This window comes from Leptinotarsa decemlineata, unplaced genomic scaffold (assembly GCF_025532065.1).
Source record: "Leptinotarsa decemlineata unplaced genomic scaffold, Ldec_3_MD MMD2_tig00002974_RagTag_RagTag, whole genome shotgun sequence".
Classification (NCBI taxonomy): domain Eukaryota; kingdom Metazoa; phylum Arthropoda; class Insecta; order Coleoptera; family Chrysomelidae; genus Leptinotarsa; species Leptinotarsa decemlineata.
Window position 1 is genome coordinate 14155104 of NW_027412578.1, and position 25072 is coordinate 14180175.

Here is a 25072-nt window from a genome sequence, read left to right on the forward strand (position 1 = left end):
CACCTGTTGGATATAATCCAACGCCCTTCGTAGTATTAGCCAGGGGAGTAGGTGTAAGTCCATCAACCTACAGTGTAGGGAGTTGAAACTGGCCTGAACGAATTGTTCTTTTAGATGAATGAAATAAATGATTGTTGTGGATATTTATAGTAATGTGCGAACAATTTTCCAACATTACTTCAGTCCACATACCATTTATTCATTTGTGAAGTACTGCCACAATCGACAGTATTAAATTTTTTGTGATCCGAGAAAAATCTTTCAGTAACATTTGTATCTGCGAGTCTTCAGTACAACCCTTGGCTAGTACTGATGATCTCAATCCCCCATGTTTGGAGTTTGGATATTTGGTGATGGCAGAAAAAAGTTGCAGGACCGTTTTGATTGCAATCTGCAATATTTATTTGAGGCTGATGACATTTCCTGGGTATCCAAAAAAAAATAGTGAAACTAAAGTTATGAATTTTGAATACCCTGATACGTTGGTTGAGGAAAATCAATAACACTGTTCATGATATAATCACAAATTTTCAGAATAAAGATACGCAGTAAGAACCTCTAGTTGGTTTATCATTTTTTTATTTTCGTTCATGAAATAATGATATGAAAATAACTTCAGAATTTCAAAATTCAATAAGCTTTCTTTAATTAGAATTCCCTATCACCAAGTACAATATCCGCCACATATCACCTGGAGGGGACAACCTCTGAATAAAGAAATGAATCTCAAGCTTTTGGCGCTAATTAACAACAAAAATATTAGATAAGCAGAAAATTTCAATAAGAAAAAAATTATTTAAGCTGAAATTGCGGCTAACGAGTGTACCATTAGTAGTAAAAAGTTTGAGGACTTCAGATTTTGGAACAATCTGAGTTGGAAAATGATGGCTGTAGGACGAGTTTTGCTGTTGGTGGCAGTTTTAGGATATGTTGGGGTGAGTTTTTTTCTCTACTTTTCATTTCACCACTGTAGTTACCATAAACCAATAAATAGGTGAAATTTTCGAAAAATGCCGCAATAAATCAGTGAAAGTAGTTTTTTCTGTTTTATATATTTTTCTGAATGAATATTTGAATGAAAACATATGTTTGATAACTCTATTATTGTGATAGGGTGGGAATTCTGAAGTTTCGACTATTTTTTTGAATAGAAGGCGATTCAAAAAAAGCCTATTTCAAAATGAAAAGCTTATTTTCAGGAATGAATAATTTTATTCATGCAAAAAAGTGGGAAGGAAGCAGTCAATTTCTAAAAAGGTAACCCTATACATAGATGTGTAGATCATGCAAAAAAGTAGCTTTCAGACACAAACTGGAAGAAAAAATCCCTCCCAAAACAGCAACTTTCACATAATCTTTGTGTTGAAGATGGAGTTTTTTCAATTGTTTTTGTCAGCTTTTTATGTTTACCTGAAAACAATTCATATCAATGGTAAAATGAGCTCTTTTTTGACCATCAACGAAAACTTTTGAAAACACGTATAACAAAAATTGTAGGTATGTCAGATCACTTCACAGATCCACAGATTCTTCAAACAATGTGTCAAAACGCAATGAAAATTGGTAATTTACAGTAAGAAATTCTTATTCACCTGTTATATTTCTTGGAGTCCATCTTGTTGAACTTCTGGAGTGGAAAACTCACTGAAATTCCGAGAATTTTGTCTTGAATCTCAGAGAGTTTCTTAGCAAGAAACAATTACTGAAAATTCACCAAACTCAATCTAGATATTTTACCTTCCTTCACGTATGCATCTGTTGAATTTTGAGGTCATAGTCCATCTACCTCGGTCTTTTCTGCGAATTATACTATGGCTTTTGGTACATCTTGCTACGATATAGTCTGTTAGCCTCTGAAATATGCCTGATAAGTAGTTTTTCTGATATTTACAATGTGAATGAAATGAAAATAATGAATCTCAAAGACTTCTCCAAATCCTGAAGGTGACATCAATCAATGTCCATGTTTCAGGTATACATTCCAGAATCGAATTTGCTCGAAGGTCTACTCTCAGTTTTTGGAATGGAAGTTTCGTCTTTTTTCCAGCTTTCCAGCAGTTTTAAGTCTTTTCTACGTCTACCACTTTCTTTTTACCCACCAATCCACCCTGATCACTACTTTAGAAAGCTCTACTCTTAGTTTTTCTGTCATATTTGCGAATACTAATCGCGATTTTCAAATCCTTTCTCTGATGTTTTTTCGATGACCGTTTACCTTTAGTTCCTGGCCCAGTTGATTTTTTTACGGGTGCAGGACCAAGTCACGAGGCAAAATTCGTCAAGTTGTGGTCTGCGAAAGGCCGAGTTCTTGTGAGTGACGTGTAATCGACTACTTCGGATTTTCCTGCACACTCTCACGGTCATTTGACACAGCGATTCGACAGCTGATTTGACTGATGACCGTTATCAATTGTCAAAGTTACAAAGTTCCTCTTGGAAGATCTATACCTAATTTCATACCTGGAGAGGATAACCCAATTGAATGGGTTTGCTGTTTACTATAATTATATTCAATAATATTAGAATTTTTTCCAGATAACTCTGGCAAGAGGGGAATGTCTGAGATGTAAACGTGATACAATACAGGACCCTGGTAAGTGAGAGTATTCAAAAATAGTTGTGTAACTGATTCACAGTTACAATTTTAGCCACAGAAAATTTTATTCGAATAAGTTAACAAAAGAAATAAAATTTAAAAAACGTGTAAAGGAAATGAAATCTCTTTGTAAGCTAAGTTCATGAAGCACAATATAAAACTCCTTTAGAGTGATGTTGAAAGAAATGTAAAATCAATAAGATATTAATACTCATTTTTCCACTACTGACTATCACTACTATCAAGAAAAATCAACTTGAATCTCATTTCAATCTCTTTTTCAACCCCCAGATTAATATTAGATATAAACATTTACAATACAGAAATACAACTATCTGCATTGAATTTAGATTTTCTCATTAGCATTACCCCGTAGGATTAGGTATATCATGGGTGCCGAATTTGAAAATTCAAGCAGCTTCAAAGAAGATTTGAAAATGGAGCTTATATGTAAGCTAATTCAGAGTTTCTTGCAAGCAGACATTTTTTGTGTGACCATTCGGTAAGCGGTTGTATAGCCTGGGTAGAAAAAATAAAAAAGAGCCTCTGAATTGAGAGGTTTTATGTTTTGATGTGGTTTCGGCATCGAAGATTGAGGTTGTGTATATCCGTCCTGTAACTGATTTTTCTATAACGATAACTTGGTTTCTTTTCATTGATTATTTTATGAAACAAGACAGTAGAATGTAGAATGCGTGGCGACTCCATATTTAGCCATCCGGTATCTTTCAAAATGTGTGATATATGGTCGCGTCTTTTTGTTCCAGTTATCAGCCTCACACATGAATTCTGTAGTGTTTGTAATCTATTCTTGTCAGCTTGAAGGAGATTGGGACCATATACTGTTGAGGTATAGTCCTAAGTTTTTAGAAATATCCTTGAGAGGTAACTCAACTCCGTTTGCAGTTATAGAAACCTTGTCTAGATTACGTGACAATATCCTTCCAAAGAGCATAACTACTGACTTAGAGGGATTGAAAGTTAAGCAATATTTGGTTGATGATTTCATCAGAGAACATAAGTCATCATTAAGTTTTTTCTGTGTTATGTCAGAAGTATCTTCATCGCATTCTATGTAGATTTGAGTATCATCGGAGTAGCAGATGACCCAAGAATATTGAAAAAAATCTGGAAAATGTGGTGTATATAATAAAAATAGTAGTGGGCCCCATATGCACCCTTGCGGAACACCGTTGCTAAAAAATCATCTTTGCTAAAATTTTGGAGTTTCAAAAATGATACCTGAAGACTGTGACATATATTTTCAAGTAGAAAAATATATTTCGATAAAAAAATATGGAATATGATATACTAACAATGAAAATTGTCTTTTTTGTAGGTTTGACAGCTGAGGGAAACGGTTCCGCTCGTATTGGTGCTGGAGTTTCTGGTGATGCTGATGGAAATGGTGGTGTTAGTGACGAAGATAATGGAGCTGGAGGTGGTAGTTTCGAAGGATCTGGATCCGTTTCTGTCGGTGATGAGGGTCATGATTCCGGTTCTGGAAACTCTGGATCCAAACCCTCAGGAGTTGGTGATATTATCTCATCAGTGGAAGGTCTTTTGGGTGGTCTTTTTGGTTCTGGTTTTGGAAAATCCGGTTCGGAAGATTCGAAAGCAGGCTCCGATCAAGGAGATGTTGGTCTGGGAGGTTCTGTTCCAGAAGGTTCTGGTCCTGGTTCAGGAAATGTAGGGGCTAGTGACGGAGATAATGGAGCTGGAGGTGGTAGTTTCGAAGGATCTGGATCCGTTAGTGTCGGTGCTGATGGTCATGATTCGGACTCTGGAAATTCTGGATCTAAACACTCAGGAGTTGGTGATATTGTCTCATCCCTGGGAGGTCTCTTTGGTGGTCTTTTTGGTTCTGGAAAATCCGGCTCGGAAGATTCCGGTCCTGAGAGTTCGGGAGATGGTTCTATTATAGGAGGTCTCATTGGGTCCCTAAATGGTTCAGGCTCCGGATCTGGTCCAAATTCCGGAAGCGTTACAAGTGGTAGTTCAGGAAGCGAAGGACCAGTAACATTTCCTGATCCAAATACTAATGGTTTACCTTCCGGTACAAATGACAATTCTCAAGATAACGATGGTGATGGATCGAGTGACTCTGCTGGATCTCCGAGCAATGGATCTAATGGAGGTAATTTTCACGTTGAACGTACATATGAATGATTTTCCGTATTGTCTATTTGCTGGGCAAACGAAAAGTTTTGAAAATTTTATTAAGCACACCCAAACGAATTGGCTGATCAGAATGTCGAAGTTTTGTTGGAGAGTTCAACATTATTACGCCAATAAAATATGGTTAGAACAATGGGTATATAATTTTGCAATAACACTAAAGAAAAAGACCTTGGGTGCAAGGTTTTTTCTTCTTCTTCTTCCGGAAGGTGAATTTTCCAAAAATTCACCCTTTAGGGAAAAGAAACATTATTGCGAGGTAAAAATAATGTATTTCGTACAGTTTGAAAAATATCTAGGTCGAAATATCGAGAATTTATCTTATCGACTACGTATTTTGAAAATGGGCACTTGAATAATAATAACTCAATAATTCTCAATGTTAATCATAACCGAATATTCATGAAAGTTTCGCATTTCTGAGATACCTAATTTTTTTATTTTGGAAATTTTGGCAGTGACGATCATTAGCCTCTTATCAGTTGAGATACGTATGCTATAATGTCTTGAAATTTTGAATTTTTTAGGTGATAAGGGGATTGAAAATATTATAATTATCACCTATTCATATTCGTAACAGTCATTTTATTGAAATCAACGTCAACCATCAGCATTGTTAGTGTTTTTCAAAATATTCATCACTAACAGAAAAATTCCTAATAAAGATCATTCGTGGATGAATATTTGTTTGGAAGTTTGATCAACCCAACAAATGTACTCATCAGATGCTAAATATTGAAAAAATATCCATATGAAGTGAATGAGAATAATTTAATTTTTTGCTTTTTGTTTGAAGGTGATTGACAATGTTTCATGATGAATTTCATCAGTTCGGACTTCCATTGCCTATTAATATATAAAATTATGTCAAATCCCTTGAAGAACCAATACAAATTGAAAATAAAAAAAAATAGCTGAAAGTAACAATTATATTAGGCAAACAAACCTCTGGAGACACTCTACATTTTGTTTTATAAGAGAGAGGACATTCTTAGATCAAGATCTTCAGATGATGTGGTGCTGCAGGTTTTTCCGGGTTTTCCTGCAGCTGAAAAAGCAAATGCGCCACTGGAATCAATGAAGTCGCCCCAGAGCGCCAATTAATTTTAATTGTTGTTTTTATTTTATTTTTATCGTTGTTTAAAAAAAAAGTAACAAATTAAACAATTAAACAAAAAATAAAAATTCCAAACCAAGTTACTTCACGACGTTTTAATATCCACAATCGTCGTCGGGCGATGACTGGAATAATTCCTCCAAGGGATGACTATTTATCAGAAATTGGAACGATATGGCGTGAGGGGAACCGCATTGAAATTAATGAAGTCTTATTTGCATGGCAGGACCCAAAAAGTAGTGATTCTGAAAACTGTAAGTCAGTCAGCAACCATTGAACAGGGTGTTCCACAAGGCTCAATTCTTGGCCCCTTAATGTTTCTTATATATGCGAATGACTTGTTGCAGTTCATGAATAGTCTCACGGAAATACATGTCATTGCTTATGCAGACGACACCAATTTTCTCATAAAGGAGAGCAATGCAATAGCACTTGCAGAGAAAACAGAGAATGTCTATGAGCAGGTAGTAACATGGCCGAAAAAATCAACTATCACTGAACATCACGAAAACATCATTGATGAAATTCTCGCTGAATTCTGCTCATGACAATTTTAGCATTTATTAGAACGAGGAGTTGTATGTTGAATCTTGCTCAAAAACAAAGATGCTTGGCCTCACACTTGACTACAAGCTCACCTGGATCACTCACATTGTAACTCTGCGACAAACTCCGCAGAAATTGCTATGCTCTAAGATGTATGTCAAACCATTGCTGTAAACAAGTGTTGTTGAATCTGTACTATGGATCAATACAGTGTCATATACGATTTGGAAAACTGAACTGGGGCACTGGATCGTCTGCAGTGAGGGTTTTACACTACAGAAATATGCCATCAGAACTATTGCTCGTATAAGATGGAGGCAATCGTGTAGAAACATTTTCGAAGAACTCAAAATACGTCGCGGGTTTTTATATTTATGAATTATGCATATATTTGTACAAGAATGGTCATAATTTTATATCTAATCAGCATAAACACCCTACCCGCTCTAAAAACTTATTAATACCCCATATGCATCGAACCACCATATACCAAAAAAGCCACCTTTTTCTTGGATCAAAATTTTACAATAAGCTTGACGATTCGGTAAAGAATGCGCCAAATGTCAATATTTTCAAGTCAAGACTGAAAGCTGCTCTCATAGAAAAACATTGCTACACCCTTGAGGAATTTTAGGTTAGGTGTTTTTTTTGTCTTCTTTAATGTTCTTGTCACTATTTGACATTACCATTATTTCAAACTTTTTATTATAACCATGACAAAATCTTATGACGTTTTCCTTGTTACTGTACTGATAGAATTATCCACTGTTATGTACTTTTTAACAAGCGAAATAAATGAATTATTATTATTATGGGTCATTCGAGTACTTCCACTTATCTCCTCTTTCCGCGTCACCGGTTTAGCGGGAGATGACCGTTTGGTGGGGGCGGAAGTTGGCCATTTATCGCTTGATTATGGGTTTCCATATGTTGCGTATCTCTACGCTAGCTTGGGTGAGTACATTGTTGGATAACATGTATGCGTGTATGATCTCAGCTTGCGACCATTCGATGTTCTGTTGATGAGTTAAAACATGCTCTACTGTTGCTGATTTGCTCGTTTCCTTTCGCTGTGTGTGTTTCTTTTGCTCGGCCATAATTTTTGATGATTCTAGTTCCTTTTCGAGACCTTCCTTAGTATTATTAAGCACAAAAGCACGGTCTAATAGAGTCTTGATGATTCCTCTTTTAGTCGATTGATGGTGGTTGGATTCGTAGTTCAGATACTGTCCCGTATGAGTGGTTTTTCGGTATACAGATGTTTCCCACTTAGTGTCGGTCCTCTTCACCAAAACGTCTAAGAATGGCAATTCGTTGTGGATTTCCTTCTCCATTGTGAAATTGATGAAAGGTCTCACGCTGTTGATATGTTTCAGGAAAGTATCTAGTTCAGTATTCTGATGGTTCCATATTATGAAGGTGTCGTCAACATATCTCAACCAGACTCAAGGTTTCTTGTGGGCTTCTTCAGTGGCCAGAGATTCAAACCACTCCATATACAGGGTGTTGATCAAGTATATATTATAAATCCAACAGTTGATTCTTCAGGTAATTTTAAGGCAAAATGTTCATATAAACATGGGTTCGCAAATCCTTCATTCTCAAGATACAGGGTACTTATGATGGACTGCTTGGAACCTTTGGTGTAGTAATAAATATTACTGGAGTTTTTTCCCAACACCAAATCGTTATTTTCAACACCTCGACACGTGTTTCGATCACCAAGTGATCATCTTCAAAGAGGAAGATTAAAACAGTTGAAGTTGATGATCGAAACACGTGTCGAGGTGTTGAAAATAACGATTTGGTGCTGGGAAAAAACTCCAGTAATATACAAGATACAGGGCGTTGAAATGAAAAAAAAATTATTCGTAAATATCTTAAATACCCTTCACCTAATTTTGTTGTAATTTGGCAATGATATTTATAATATTAAGGATCTGATTTAGCCCAAACGTGATTCAATTTATTGAGTCCAGTGGCGTTTCGATTGTGATTTGAACGAATATTTTCGACTTAAAAATGTACGCCACTGACTTTTAAGGAATTTTTATAATTTTTTTGGACTGAAAAATTAGAAATACAACTTTTTTGTTTCTTGAATTTTTTTCGTATCTTGCTTAGTTTTCAAGAAAAGTCGACCTAATTGCATCTCTCTGGACCTCACAAGGAATAGTATGGGGACTTGAATGTTTTTTTTGGAAATTATCATTTTTACAATTTTTCATTACTAATTATGTAACAATAACAACAAATATTAAATAACATTTACATCTAGACTAACGCATTGCACTGAATTAAGTGTTGTAAATGGCCTTCTTCGGCCTCAATACAACCGTCTAGCCGCCGCATCATTGAATTTCGCACTCTTCTGAGAATAACCGGCGTATTTTTATTATGTCACATGAATTAATTATTTTATTCCGTAAATCCTCTTCACTTTGAATAGCAGTTTTGTATACCAACGCATTAAGGTGTCCCCAGAGAAAATAATCTAAGGGATTCATTTTGGGCGAGCGAGGTGGCCATGGGTGTGGGCCTGCTCTCCCAATCCAGCGATTATGGTGACTTTCATCCAAAAATTGCCGTGCCACTACACTAAAGGGTGGTGAAGCACCATCGTGCATGTACGACATACGTAATCTTTTCATGACTGGAATTTCTTCTGAAAGTCCAGGTAAAACAAATTCTAAAAACCTTCGGTATTCTTCTCCATCAAGTCTAGGTGGAAGGAAGTGAGGCCCAATGAGATGGTCACTGATAATTCCAACCCAAATATCAAAAGAAAACTGTTTTTGAAAATTATTTTTTATCAAGGCGTGTGGATTGTTTTCGGTCCAAATGTGATTGTTGAATTGTGAGAAAACAAGCTTCATCTGTTAACAATTTTCGACTTAGGAAACCTGGATTTCTTCTTATTTTACCGCGTAACCAATTAGAAAAAGCTAGTCCTTCAGGCAAATCTCTGGGCAATAGAGCTTGCACACGTTGCATGTGATAGAGATATAGCTGCTGGGCTCTTAAAATCTGCCACACTGTGACATGGGTAATATTCAGTTCTTCAGCTATTTTCCGAGTACTGGTATCAGGATTTACTTTAATCTCATTTAAAACAGCTTCTTCAATTTGAACTGTTCGTACCGTTGCAGGCCTCCCAATGACAACCGTCGATCTTTCAAAGCTGCCTGTTTCAGAAAGTCGTGCATGGAGACGTACAGAAGTTCTTCTATTAGGCACAACACGCTGAGGAAATCTTTCATGGTAAATGCGTTTCGCAGCATTCGAGTTTCCGTGAGCCATTCCATAACAGAAATGCGTATCTGTCATTTCACTGTTAGTAAATTGAACCATGTTTTACAAAAATGGTTCGAAAAATAACCACTAAACACACTTTTCATAACAATTATAAATTAAAAGCTTATAAAGTTGACAGTAACTGTCAAACTGTTTATTAAATGCTGCGATCGTTTTCCAAGGCAACCTTTGATTAGTATTTATGGTATTTTCAGAAGAGTGCGAAATTCAATGATGCGGGGCTAGACGGTTGTATTGAAGCCGAAGAAGGCCATTTGCAACACTTAATTTAGTGCAATTCGTTAGTCTAGATGTTAATGTTATTTAATATTTGTTGTTATTGTTACATAATCAGTAATGAAAAATTGTAAAAATAATAATTTCCAAAAGAAATATATAATTCCCCAAATTATTCCTTGTGAGGTCCAGGGATATGCAATTAGGTCGACTTTTTTTTCTTAAAAACTAAGCAAGATACGAAAAAAATTCAAGAGACAAAAAAGTTGTATTTCTAATTGCTCAATCCAAAGAGGAGATAAAAATTGCACGAAAGTCAGTGGCGTACATTTTTAAGTCAAAAATATAACTTAATATAACTGGACTTGATAAATTGAATCACGTTCGGGCTAAATTAACTCCCCAATGTTATAAATACTATTGCCATATTACAACCAGATTAGGTGAAGGATATTCTACGAATAACTTTTTTCTTATTTTTATTTTAACACCCTGTATCTTGAGAACGAAGGATTTGCGGACCCATGTTTATATGAACATTTCGTCTTAAAATTACCTGAAGAATCGTCTGTTGAATTTACGGTACATACTTAATTAACACCCTGTATATGTTGGCTATAACTGGTAAAAGTGGCGATCCAATTGGTTAATGATCCATTTCTCTTCCTCTTTCATGAAAAATTTAAGGAGATATCCTATACAGTGTGTCAATTTGAAAACTTCCCACCCTCAATATCTCCCTTCCAGTACATAATATGAAAAAATGGTCAGACAGGTCAACTTTATTTGCAAGGGGGACACTCTGAATGAATATTTTCAACCCTCGGGGTTCAACCCCCTAGGAGGGGTGGATGTTACCCTCAGAATTTCAAATGGAAAGGGGGGTCAAGTGGCACATCATTTTGAAGGGCATTCAATTCGCTTGCCGACGGTGCCCTCATTTATTATTTTCCGATCAGCAGTATCCGAAAATGTAGTTCTAAACTAATAGAAGTAATTAGAATTGGCCTATACTAAAATGCCTGGTTATCAAGTTAGTATGCAAAGAAATACAATTTATTGACTATCTTATAAGTAAAACTTGTGATGACGGGTTAGCTTTTCAACTTTCCATCAGGGGTAAAATTAGACAAGCCTCAAAAAATTTACATTAATTAGTTATCTGATTTCGGTGAGTTTCATTTGGGTTTATTATCGGATTTAAAACTCTTATCCCTTTTTTGTTACTTCTGCTATAAAAAGTATCGTTTTTTGAGCAAAAAAGGTGTTCATCGCATTCAAGCCATTTGGTAGTACTATCATTTCAGTTTCATTTGTTGAGCTGATCAGCGATACCTTAGAAAGTGTATAAATTGTAAGAATGGTTTACACTATCCAAGACCGAATTGAAATAATTTTTATTTATGGAGAGGTGGGCAAGTGCGCACGAAGGGCGGCATCTCTTTTTAATGAAAGAAATCCAAATCTTAATATAAGTCACCGGTATGTGCTTGATTTGGTGACAAAGTTTTCCGAAACTGGTTCGGTGAAGAATAAAAAAAGGAATAACCCCAGAGTACTGAATGAGGATGCTCAAATTGAGGTGTTGGGAACATTTGCTGCAGAGCCGACTAGCTCCTTACGATCAGTAGCAGAACAGACGGGAATGTCACACGAGACTGTAAGGAAAGCACTGAAAATGCACAAATTTCATCCATATAAAATGCAGATTCTCCACGAGCTCCATGAGGATGATTATGACAGAAGAATAGAATTCTGTGAAATCATGACTCTTCGAATCAATGCTTTACCTAATCTTCTGTTCAATATCTGTTTCAGTGATGAATGTTCATTTTTCCTGAATGGCAATGTTAATAGGCAAAATTGTCGCTATTGGAGTGACGAAAACCCTCACAATTTTCGAGAAGGACATACACAACACCCACAAAAAGTTAATGTTTGGGCTGGTATTCTTGGAAATGCCATTATCGGACCTTTATTTTTTGAAGAAAACTTGAATGGTGATCTGTACCTAGATATGCTTCAAGCACCTATCGATCCACTTATAACTCACGAGCTCGAAACTCAAATTGATGCACACGGTAATTTACTGTTGCAGGAAGATTTGTTACATTTCCAACAGGACGGTGCGCCACCTCATTATTTTCGCCCCGTCCGACAATGGTTGAACGAGCGATTCCGGGAGAGATGGATTGGCAGAAGGGGATCAATTGAGTGGCCACCGAGATCACCGGATTTGACTCCATTAGATTTTTTTCTTTGGGGATATCTCAAATCTGTCGTTTATAAAACACAGCCCACTGATATGGATGACCTCAAAGGACGAATTACAGCAGCATGCCGGTCAATTAGTGGTGAAGTTTTCCGAAATGTTCGAGAGGAGTTCGAAAACAGACTGTATTACTGTTTAGAGCAGAATGGACAACATTTTGAACATATTATCAGATAAAGCGTAACAAGATGGTTGAAATTTGTTTTTTGCAATTTAGTATTTTTTGTTTGCACTCGATGCGTATTTCGTTAACTAAGTAGTTCTACATTCCTCTCACATCCACGAATTCGAATATTACTCAAGGGTTGGAACGATGCTACCTAGTACGATGCTCACCTTTTTCAAAAGTCCATTACAATCATTTGTTTTGAATACCAACCTGAATACCAAACATCTAGTGCGGGCGAGATTTAATCATTTATTCTTATTCACTTCTAATCACCGTTCGTTTGGAACGTTATTTTTCAAAAACTGCTCATCAAAAACTAATGAAAAAGGTATCATTGGCAAGAGAATTGAATGCCCTTCAAAATGATGTGCCACTTGACCCCCCTTTCCATTTGAAATTCTGAGGGTAACATCCACCCCTCCTAGGGGGTTGAACCCCGAGGGTTGAAAATATTCATTCAGAGTGTCCCCCTTGCAAATAAAGTTGACCTGTCTGACCATTTTTTCATATTATGTACTGGAAGGGGGATATTGAGGGTGGGAAGTTTTCAAATTGACACACTGTATATCTGGGGTATCTCCTAAGAATTGTAGAGGATAAGGTAATTTTATGAAGGTAGTCCCAACTATAGTTACATGTGGAATATAAATATTAGCGTGAGAAGCAAATTGTAGTCTTCAAATCACTGTTGAAGAAACTACTGTGCTAGCGAAACATGTCGAGATATATTGATGTATTTTTCAAATAAAATGTGTGGGGATAAAATCGTAAGGTGTAGTTTATGAAATCACTATGGATCTTCATCAAGTAACTCGGAGCAGGTCAGTTTTGGATTCTACGTCTACTCACGTCACTGTAGGGAAAATGTCGACCTCTACAAACTTTTTGGTAAGAAAAATTATAACAATTGCGTCTTCAAAAATCACTTCAAAATATTGAATGAAGTATTTTGTCCATTACAAATTGGATATTACTAAGAATGAAGATGAAAATAAAGAATTCATTAACAGAAAAAAATAAATTCGAATCAATGTCAGACTTATGTCAGGTTTGTTTGAAGGTGATTGACAATGTTTCGTGATGAATTTCACTAGTTCGGACTTCCATTGTCCACTATATAAAATGATTTGAAATCCCTGAAACAAGTAAAAAAGAATAATTAAAAAAGAATAGTTGAAAATAACAATTATATTAAGCAACAATAAACCTGAAATGAAATGATAGTGAAATAACCTACAAGTAAAAAATATAATGATTGAATAAATGAAAATTAAAGGAAAAAAATAATAAAAAATAAAAAAGTGTAGAGATTCCAAGTCACGTTAGTTCACGACGTTTCGATTGTTGGTATCTACAATCGTCTTCGGGTGATGAAGGGACTGATTCCTCCGAGATATGACTATTTTATAGGCCGTTGAAATACTTTCACTTTCTCTACTTTCCATTTTCCGCTTCACTGATTCCGTGAGAGATGACCGATTTGACGGGAGTTGGTCATTTTTCGTTTGATGATGGGTTTCCATATGTTTCGTATATCTACGCTGGCCTGGCTGAATACGTTGTTGGACAACATGTATGCGGCTTCCTTAAATTTTCTCCTGAACCAATGTTCCTCTCTGTGCAAGATCTCAGCTTGGGACCACTCGATGTTGTGTTGATGGGTCCAAACATGGTCTGCTATTCCTGATTTGCTGGTTTCTCCTCGCTGTGTGTGCTTCTTGTGTTCGGCAATGCGAACATTCAATGGCCTCTTAGTTTCACCAATATAGGATTTTCCGCACTCACAGGGTATCCGGTAAATGCAATTCTTGGAATCGCAGTCTGCGTTTGGGGGCCTGGTTTTCGTGAGGCTGCTACGTATAGTGTTACCGGATCTGAAACAAGTTCTAATGTTGTACTTGGAACCAATTCTTCTTATCCTCTCCGATAATCCTCCGATGTAGGGAAGTGCAAGCACTGGTTGTGACGGCTTCTCTTCCTTGCGAGGCTCCTGTTGTCTTTTAGCCAAAGTCTTTTCTACCATCGCTTTGGAGTATCCATTCCGCTGAAGATCATTTTTGATGATGTCTAGTTCCTTCTCGAGACCTTCCTTTGTATTACAGAGCCCAAAAGCACGGTCTAATAGAGTCTTGATGATTCTTCTTTTTGTCGATTGATGGTGGTTGGATTCGTGGTTCAGATACTGTCCCGTATGAGTGGGTTTTCGGTATACAGATGTTTCCCACTTAGTGTCGGTCCTCTTCACCAAAACGTCTAAGAATGGCAATTCATTGTGGATTTCCTTCTCCATTGTGAAAGTGATGGAAGGTCTCACGCTGTTGATGTGTTTCAGAAAGGCGTCTAGTTCAGTATTCCCATGGTTCCATATTATGAAGGTGTCGTCAACATATCTCAACCAGACTCGAGGTTTCTTGTGGGCTTCTTCAATGGCCAGAGTTTCAAACCACTCCATATATATGTTGGCTATGACTGGTGAAAGTGGCGATCCCATTGGCAGTCCCTCATCTTGTGTGAAGAATTCGTCCTTCAGTTGGAAATAACAGTTTCGTACACAGCATCCTAGTAATTCCATAATTACTTCTATAGGTAGATTCGTTCTCTCTTTCAGGTTCCCGTTTTCGGATAGCTTTCTCTGTATGATTTGGAGTGCTTCTTCGACCGGAACGTTGGTGTAAAGGCTTTCCACGTCGAAACTAATTAGTTGATCTTCCTGTGTAACCTCAATTGACCCTAGTAGTTCGACAAAATGCCTTGAATTCTTCACAAAAGACGATGTTTTTCCTTGTAATGGTTGTATTAAGGGAAGTAAAAATCTAGACAAGTTTTGAGTAGCCGAATCTCTGGAGCTGAGGATCGGTCTAAGCGGAACGTCCTTCTTGTGGATTTTGGGTAGACCATACAAGTGAGGGGACTTACTGTGGTGCGGTGTTAGCCATGATCTTTCCTTGTACGAAAAATAGACTTGTACCAGAAATCTGGTACAACTTCCTTTCGATTGATGCAGTAGGGTCCCGTACGATCTTTGTGTATCGTCCCTTCTGCAGAACCTCTTCGATCTTCTGTTCGTAGAGAACGGTATCCATTACCACAGTAGCGTTTCCTTTATCTGCAGGTAGGATCTTGATGGTGTTGTCTCTACGTAGGCCGTTCAGAGCTCTACGTTCTTCCTTGCTGATGTTAGATGTTGGAACTGGTTCTCGATCCAACTGTTCTCTAATTTTCCATCTGAACTCTTCTGCCTCGGTCTGGTCAATGAGGAAACTGGTGGATTCCACTGCAGTAATTATCTCCAAAGTGGGCACAGATGTTGGCGTAATGGCAAAATTCAGGCCTTTCCTCAACAAGGATTCCTCTATTCCCGTGAGCGGGCGTGAACTCATGTTGATGACGTTGGTGGCTTCATAGTTGTCCTGTTTTCGGTCTGTATTTGGGCATTGTTTCCTCACTAACTTCCCCCACTTTCTGTTGTGGGTATTCTCCATGTCTTGGCGTGAACTAACGTGACTTGGAATCTCTACACTTTTTTATTTTTTATTATTTTTTTCCTTTAATTTTCATTTATTCAATCATTATATTTTTTACTTGTAGGTTATTTCACTATCATTTCATTTCAGGTTTATTGTTGCTCAATATAATTGTTATTTTCAACTATTCTTTTTTAATTATTCTTTTTTACTTGTTTCAGGGATTTCAAATCATTTTATATAGTGGACAATGGAAGTCCGAACTAGTGAAATTCATGTCAGGTTATCATCAATTTCTGTTGCTCTTTTCTAAAAAAATTCAGTTCAATAACTTTGTTAGTCAGTTGTTATTCAGTTGAATAACTTTGAAATCAGTTGAATAATAAAGTTATTCAACTGATTTCAGAAAACCCCAAGTTGGCAATGATTTGAGAAAAGTTCGAGAAGGCAATACATACAGTGTCACACATAATGTCCGTATCAAATGGGAGCAATAACTGCTTTTCTGAAATTTTTTTGGAAAAATGTCAAATTGGACGTGGAAGGAAAATCACTCGATCGGTCATATGCATGTCATTTGGCTTCATTTTTAAAGCACAACCTAATGGAGATATCAAAAGTTGCTTGAAGAGATGAACAAAAAAAATCCCATTTGATGCGGACTTTATGTGTGACACTGTATATCTGGTTCGAATATGGATTTTGGTACTTACTCAGTTCAAATATTCCATTTGGGCAGAAGGAACGTGTTTCACAATGATACGAAACTGAATGACTGACCAATAATGCCTTCAATAGGCTGCACTTTGATATTTCAGAGTATAAAAAATCTATTATCGTAGGTTTGGATGGAGATCAGAGTGCAAATCAAGAAGAAACTGATGGTATAGGTCAAGGTGGAAGTCAAGCTGGAGCTCATACAGGAGGTCAAGGTGGAGATAATGGTGGAGGTAAAAGTGGAGTTCACGGTGGTACCCATTTAATCGGTTCTATTGAGTTCGGAAGTCCTGATAACGATGCGGACACAGGTAATGAATCAATTCAAGCCGACAATGTGATGGTAATAAACTTTTGCCCGAAATTATGTGAATGTTGGATCAAACAATCACATCGTCGATTACGTTATCTTGATTGGAACAGAAACGATCTGTAGGAGTCATATTCCAGGGTTTTCCAATGAGGAAATTTGGTGTTTAGACTGAGAAACGAATGAAATCCGGAAATTTAAAAGTACCAGACAATCATAACAATCTATGAATATGACTGGGGTTTATTCCAAACACCAAACCGTTATTTTTGACACCTCGACACGTGCTTCGATCACCAAGTGATTGCCTTCATTCACACAATAGATACCTCTGCTAGGTACCTTCGTCGTAATTGTCTTAAATTAATTTTATTGAAACGGAAATGAATTTGCCTGTTTCATATCTGAGGGCAAGTTATCAAACATCTTGACCCCATTGTAATGAATAGAATTCCTGACCAAATGTGTTAAAGGAATTGGCAATTTCAACGCGGTGGAATGGGTAAGAATAGCAAGAAGCCTCAAATAGAGACATAGTCTTGTAAATGAGGCAAACCGTTTCCAAAATGAACAAAGCAATCACTGTTAAAATGTTTTACTCAGCGAATTTGTGTCTGCACGAATCACGAGGTTTAATCTTAGACATATACCTGATAGCCCGTTTCTGCAGTACTAATACAGACAGAACTGCTGATGAATTGCATACTCCCCAAAACGGGGAGTATGCAAAACCAAAACATGTCACAAAACCATTCCATTATATTTGGAAATATCACTGACTGTAATGAATGAAAATGTAATGTAACAAAATAATATTTCCCTTATTTTAATGGTTTTTTAGGAAATAGTTCTATTAAAGAGCAGATTCATTTAGATCCCACAATTTCCAATTTGGCTAATGCCTTCAAGTCATATAGCTGGTCAGATTTTATGAAGTGGATTGAAAATTATTTGGAGAGTTTCAAGGGAGATATAGACGAAACAATGAAGAAATTACTCCTTTACGTCACCAAATCACAAAAAACTGGAATTTCTATGATACAATCTGGTGAGTATCAATCTAATAAGAGCGAAAAAAAATAGTCTCCGAGTATATATGTTGTTTCAGAACAGTCGCAAAGGAACGGTTCAGAAAATATTTTGAAGATTCAGACAATTCTACGTAGATGGTGTGGAAGTTTAATGTTCTGTTGATGTATTGTATTATACAGCGTGACTCACGGTCGATGGTAGGTTAGACGTTTCTGGAAAACGCAAAGCATGATTTTTCTGAAAATTCCACCTCTCACATTTTATTACCTGTTCTATCGATCCAAAATATTTTCAGCATTGCGGCGTTGCCACTGCCATCAAAAAGTCCTAGCAACTTTATTTTTTTAAATGGAACACCGCGTATATTAATACATTTTTAGAATTGCTCTGGTATTTTAACAATTTTTTGTTGATAATGTCCTATACCTATCTCTATCTGTTTTCGAGATAAAAAATAAATCGTGCTAAATATGGTCCAAAACATAGCCTTAATAGAAATTAAGTACATCAGTACTCTCAATTCATGAAAGGTTGATATTTTGATGATAGTTTGGACAAACTCGAAATATTCAAATAACACCAAGAAATCGACTCCATATCATATAGGGCGTGCTAAAATTACTATTATTTCCATTGTGTATAAAAGTAGTCAAAAGTTAATTTTTTCAAATAAAACCCCCTGTATATTACTCAGTAAATTGAAAGATGATGAAAAATGCTTCAAGATGATATATCATGACCCTATACCTAAATTGTCAAGTTTTCTCAATAAAGTCGCTTCTTCTAGAAACATAATTTTTTTTTACAATTTGGATTAAGGTAGCAGTGGAATTATCAATATTATAGCAGTTCGGTTACTTTTATAAATAATTTACAGAGAGTTATCGACGGTGTTTCGAATCATCTTCCAAAATGAATGCAAATATCGATTATTGAAACGAAGTTCTTATGAAATTATTTATTATTCACATGAACAAAGTGATCAAATCATTGTCAGAACGTGTAAAAAAATCAACCAAATGTATCTTGAATTAACACCAATGAACGAGAGGAAGTTTGCAAGGTTACAAAATACTTTCCTTAACTATGGCTCAAACTGTACCAAAAATCAGTCACTTCTAGGTAAAAAGTAAGATTTTGTGGACTAAAACATGTGAAAGTACAGACAATAACAGAATAGGATGATTCAAAATAACAAAATTGTAAACAAAATATCACATTTTCACAATAAATGGTGAAATTGTCCATTACATTCTAAACACTTTAAAATGTTTTTTTGTACGCGACTTGTGGTTGCTTTTTCAATTTACTGGGGATCCAGATCTTCAATACTTCGCACTATTCGCCGTCGTAATTCTTCTTCGGTAGGCACTGGAGTACTGTATACCCTTTCTTTCAAAACACCCCATGAAAAAAGTCAAGTGGCGTGAGATCGGGTGATCTCGGTGGCCAATCCCACGGCCCTAAACGCCTAAACCAACGATCGTCGAAGAGTTCGTCAAGTTTCCTGGAAACTTCCTGGGTGGAATGAGCTGGCGCTCCGTCCAGTTGAAACCAAGAATTCCTATATTCCTCTAAAGACAAATTTTCAAGAAAATCGGTTACAGTCGTCCTTAATATTTGGAGATATCTCTCTGCATTCAGTGTGTCTTCATAAATAAAAAAGTTAATTTTATTGTTCTTCAGAATACAGAAAACATTCAGGTCAAATTTTTCTTGAAAACCCATTTTTTTTGTAACATGAGGATTATGATCAGTCCAAAAATGTTTATTCCTCCTATTGAAAATACCATCCATCGTAAATTTTGATTCGTCGTTCCAAATAATTTTTGACAAAAATTCCCGATCTTCCTGTGTATGAATCAAAAGGGATTCACAAAAATGCATTCTACGTTCGAAGTTTTCTGCTTTCAGAGCTTTAACTTTGGTAAATTTATACGGATGCATTCCGTGATTTTTCAAAATTCGTTGTACTGAAGCATGTGATACACCTAAATCTTTTTCTGCACTACGAATGGAAGCTTCCGGATATGCATTAACATATGCCAAAACGTTAACAGTCTTGTCCTCAGTTGAAGTAACAGGTTTTGATAATGTTGAAGGCGCTTTTAACATGCAGCCATAGTTAAGGAAATTATTTTGTAATCTTACAAACTTCCTCTAGTTCATTGGTGTTAATTCAGGAAACGTTTGGTTGAATTTTCTACAAGTTCTGGCAATGATTTGATCACACTGTCCATGTATAATAAATAATTTCATAAGAACTTCGTTTGAATAATCAATATTTGCATTCATTTTTGGCGATTCTTTGAAACACCGTCAATAACCATTTATCAATTACTTATAAAAGTCAGCAAACTGTCGTAAGCTTGATATTTTCACGGCTACCTAGAAATCAAATTCTTTAAAAATTATTTTTTGTACAACTGTTATTGAAAATCTCTTTGATAGAAACACTTCAATCAGAACACCTACCAAAAAATCATTTAGAAAAGTTCACACATGCAGTTCGTGCTATTGGTAATATTAAATCCCTGTGAAGTTACAGTCCAACTGTAGAAAGTCCTTCATGACTTTCAATTAAGGCTATGTTTTGGACCATATTTAGCACAATTTATTTTTTATCTCGAAAACAGATAGAGATATTACCAAAAAAGTATTAAAATACTGAAGCGATTTCAAAAATGTATTAATATCTGGGGTGTTCCATTTGAAAAAATAAATTACTAGGACTTTTTGATGGAAGTGGCAACGCCGCAATGCTGAAAATATTTTAAATCGATAGAACAGGTAAGGAAATGTGAGAGGTGAAATTTTCAGAAAAATCATGCTTTGCGTTTTCCAGAAACGTCTAACCTACCATCGACCGTGAGTCACGCTGTATAATAGAGTGTACTTATCGAAGCCGAAATGCAACGATTGCCCAACGTTCAATTCTTCATTTTATAACAATTCAACCGGTGTACCGACAATCGCACATATCTCGTGACGTCACACTAGCTTTTGATAATCCCGCAAGTCGCGTATTTCAAAAACGAATAATCTTATTTACTTGAAATTTTCGCCACTGTATTTTTGGATAACAAGCTCTATTGGATATGTGATGAATTATTAGGAAAGAAAGGTTTTGGTTTTTTACTTCTCCATCTCTATACAAAGAAAAGTGAAAGCTTTCCACATTTTTTGTATAAATATGGAGAAGAAGGGGACGTTTCTTCCCCAACAACTTGTCTCTCCCAAAAATACACCCATCATTGGATAATATAACAATAAATATAACACGTTACTTCAAATACATACAAAAAGTTGGGCAACACTACGAAACCTAAAATATTTCTGTAGTTGTTCAATTCGATTTGTGAATATATGTGGCTTATTCTATTCCTTTCACATTCTGTTGTAGGTTTCAAAGAAATTCTCAAAGGTACAGGCCTCATAATAAGGAATGTATTCTACAGAGATGGATTGATGATAAGTATCTTGGACGCAAATAACAAAACATTGAATTGTTTAATCGACTCGTCCCAAGATCTTCCTGATAAAGTTGATAAAACTCTGGTGAATTGTCCTGCAGAAACGGCGAACAAAGTTATCGACATTCTTAAGGCGATAGTGGAAAGCTTTCGTTTGCTTGTTAGTGGATTTGGAAACGTTTCGAACAAAGTATTCTGTAAGTATGAAAATGCTCACTTTGATAATGAATAATATGATGAAATCACTCTTATAACTGTAATGAACCACCTCACTTAGTTTCGAATGGTAGCTCGGTTAAAAAAATTTCGAATGAAGATGTGATGAAATTTCAAAATGGAGCCTCTGGAATGGAAGTAATCTTGACAATCACGCATTTGGGGGGTCAGCAGCGAAATACTGCCATGTGAATTAGTTAGTTACTCTTCACCATTATAGGAAGCCAGTTTTTCCAGTTGAACTACCAGTGGATTACTCTTGTGAATAACATAATGTTCTTCTTGTGGAGTTCTTTCACTTAACTTTTCATCTATTTTGTATAACAAATCACAACACAACAAAAAAATATTTTTTGAATGTTTCCTACACTAAATTAGTCAATTTCTACTAATTTTGGGGTGATAAAAACGAAAATAACAATGAAAAATTTTTATTAGCTCTGGTTTTTGAGATACACAGTACTTAATCTTAAAGAGTAGTTATACTATACGTGAAAAGTGAAAGTACATAAAACAATATTGTTATGTTTCTTTTAGAATATTTTAAGTACAAAATTAATAAAAAAAAAAACATTATTCTTAGTGTTTTGACAAATAAAAGAAGTTTGTACCACCAAATTTCAATTAAGTCCATCCGATTCATTGTAAGATCGCTGTCGTTTAGCTTGTCTTTTATAAAACACTTCTGGAGCATTCCTACACACAGACCAGCAGTAGTCTGCAAGCATTGCTTCATTCCAACGGCCCTGATATCTCTGTTCCATTAAGGCAATGTCTTGATGGAATCTTTCTCCATGTTCGTCACTCACAGCTCCACAGTTTTGTGGGAAGAAATTAAGATGAGAGTGAAGAAAATGAATTTTTAAGGACATGATGCATCCAAGTTGGTGGTAAGCTTGAAGAAGCTCTTTAACCAATGCTGTGAAGTTACCATCTCTTTTGTTACCTAAAAACCCATGTACAACCCCCTTAAAGGCTTCCCAGGCTCTTTTTTCATTTCCTGTTAAAATCATGTCAAAAGCAGGATCATTTACGATTTCACGGATTTGAGGCCCAATAAAGATGCCTTCCTTGACTTTAGCATCACTCAACCTGGGAAACTTTGCTCTCAAGTACTTAAAAGCTTGTCCTTCCTGGTCCATGGCCTTCACAAAGTTTTTCATTAGTCCCAACTTAATATGTAATGGGGGAAGGAGAACATCCTTAGGATCTACAAGAGGCTCGTAAACTACATTTTTCTCATTAGGGTTTAGGTCTCGTGTAGGCCAGTTCATTTTTTTATAGTGAGATTTTCTATCCCGACTGTCCCACAGACACAAAAAACAACAGTACTTGGTGAACCCTAATTGCATTCCTAGGAGTATAGCAATGACTTTCAGATCACCACAGATGTGCCACTTGTGTTGTTCATATTTGATTGATTGGAGAAGTGTTTTCATATTTATATACGTTTCCTTCATGTGAACTGCATGACCTATAGGAATAGAGGGTAGCTGATTTCCATTATGCAGAAGTACAGCTTTTAAGCTTAGTTTTGAAGAGCCTATAAACAGTCTCCATTCAGATGGAGTGTGATCCAAATTCAAGCAGTCCATCAAACCATTAACATCAGAACAAACTACGAGGTTTTCTTTTTTCTCAAAAAAAGGAAGCAAATCTTTTTGACGCTGTCTGTACTGAGATATTTTCACATCATGTTTTAGAAGATTCCACTGTTGTAGTCTTGACTCTAACAGCTCAGCCTTTTCCTTTGACAAGCGAAGATCTCTTATAATGTCACTCAACTCTGCTTGACTAATTCTGTGCGGATCACTAGACCTATCGCTTACCTCAAAATCAGGGTCATAGGATGTAGAAGGATGGGTTGCTCCTTCTAAATAGTCTTCTTCACCTTCCTCTAAAATTTCATAGTTTTGGGGTGGAGAAGGGACTGGCAAATTGTCTGAGTGTGGTACAGGCCGAAGAGCAGATAGGAGATTAGGGTATTTAACCGTTCCTCTTTTCTTCATAGATAAACCTTGCTTAATGGGAGGAGTTAAGCAGAAATAACAGTCGTCTGTATGATTGGTAGGCTCACGCCAAACCATAGGTACTGCAAAAGCCATTGCCCGGTTTTTATTTTTCAGCCACTCTCGCAATATGACGGAACAAGAATTACAACATATATGAGGAGTCCATGATTCATCTTGGTCCCCAACTTTCACACCAAAATAATGTTCATAGGCTGTCTTAACGATAGGTGTCATTTTACGTTTCTGAGCCGTAAATGTTATTTCACCACATATATAGCAAAAGCTATCGACAGAATTTACACACTTTCGAGGCATTTCAGATCAGCACTTAAATTAATTCAAAAATCAACTTCACACGATAATTTCAATAGCAACCACGTGCGTACAATTGACAAACTCACATAGGTTATGTTTACTACTTAAGAACAGCTGATGAGAGGGGTGTTATGTAAACAAACATGTGTACCAACTGTTGGTGATGAAATATTTCATTTGTTGAAAACTCAATATACATATATATAATATTGACTATTGTTGACTGAGTGTTTTATTTCTGGGTCATTTTATGACAAATATGAGAAGTTTTGAACAGCTTCGATGAAATCAATCATTAGTATTTTAGAGATAACATTCTGGTGCTCTCAAACATCAAATTCCTGTTTTTTCAGGCGTGCCCTTACATGTGTTTTGCTATTACATAGCAAAACACGTGTTGCGTTTTTGTAAAACCGGAAAACAATAAAGTGTTTCTTGAATACGTCATTCATTGATCTCAAATGCTCGAAGTTGAAGTAATGATGGAAATTTATCTTACAGATTTGGATCAATTTAAACTTGTTTCTTACCCATATCGATTTTTCAGACGATTGTGTGAACATGTCGTGTCGCGTTGATGCTGTGAGTCATTTTGGTGTAAACGTTGGCGATGTGATACCACATCTCGCTACAACCCTGTTGAAGGTGGTACAATTACTGGCAACGCCAGCAGCACTGTCAGTTTGCCTTGCTGGTGGAACTATCACTGGAGTAGCGTCGGAACTATACACATTTGGAAAAACATCTCTCGAGTGCTTCCAAAAAGAACATGTTTTCTAAGCATTTCATAAATATATAGATTTTGAACCGTATCGTATTATTTTTCATTCCATTCATATCATCGAATCAATTTTGTAAAGGAACTAGCGATTCAGTCATCAGCATGTTAATGAAAGTTCCTATCTTCATCTGATAACGTGATTTTGAAGATATCTATGCTGTGAATTTTACCTTTTAGACATTTCTAGAACAGTCTAGAATATTCGAAAACGTTCGAGAGTATTCAATAACGTTTCAAAACATGCAGGTATATTCTGAAACGTTGTTGGGTGTTCAGATATAGTTTGATACTTTTAAATGTATATTACGCTTTGATATATTCACGAATTTGTTATCATATGGTC

At 36.2% G+C, this 25072-nt stretch overlaps 2 protein-coding genes across 7 annotated transcripts in view; one reads left to right on the forward strand and one right to left on the reverse strand.

Moving 5' to 3' along the window:
* Csgalnact (Chondroitin sulfate N-acetylgalactosaminyltransferase) overlaps positions 1–25072 on the reverse strand; it is a 337563-nt gene that overhangs the window by 98745 nt on the left and 213746 nt on the right. The gene's annotated exons all lie outside the window — the stretch shown is intronic.
* LOC111514847 (uncharacterized) lies at positions 810–24753 on the forward strand. The gene is made up of 7 exons (XM_074177233.1): positions 810–935; positions 2536–2593; positions 3936–4733; positions 16692–16901; positions 17742–17948; positions 21336–21602; positions 24496–24753. The coding sequence occupies exons 1-7, from the start codon at positions 882–884 to the stop codon at positions 24726–24728; spliced, it is 1827 nt and encodes a 608-aa protein (XP_074033334.1). The 5' UTR covers positions 810–881; the 3' UTR covers positions 24729–24753.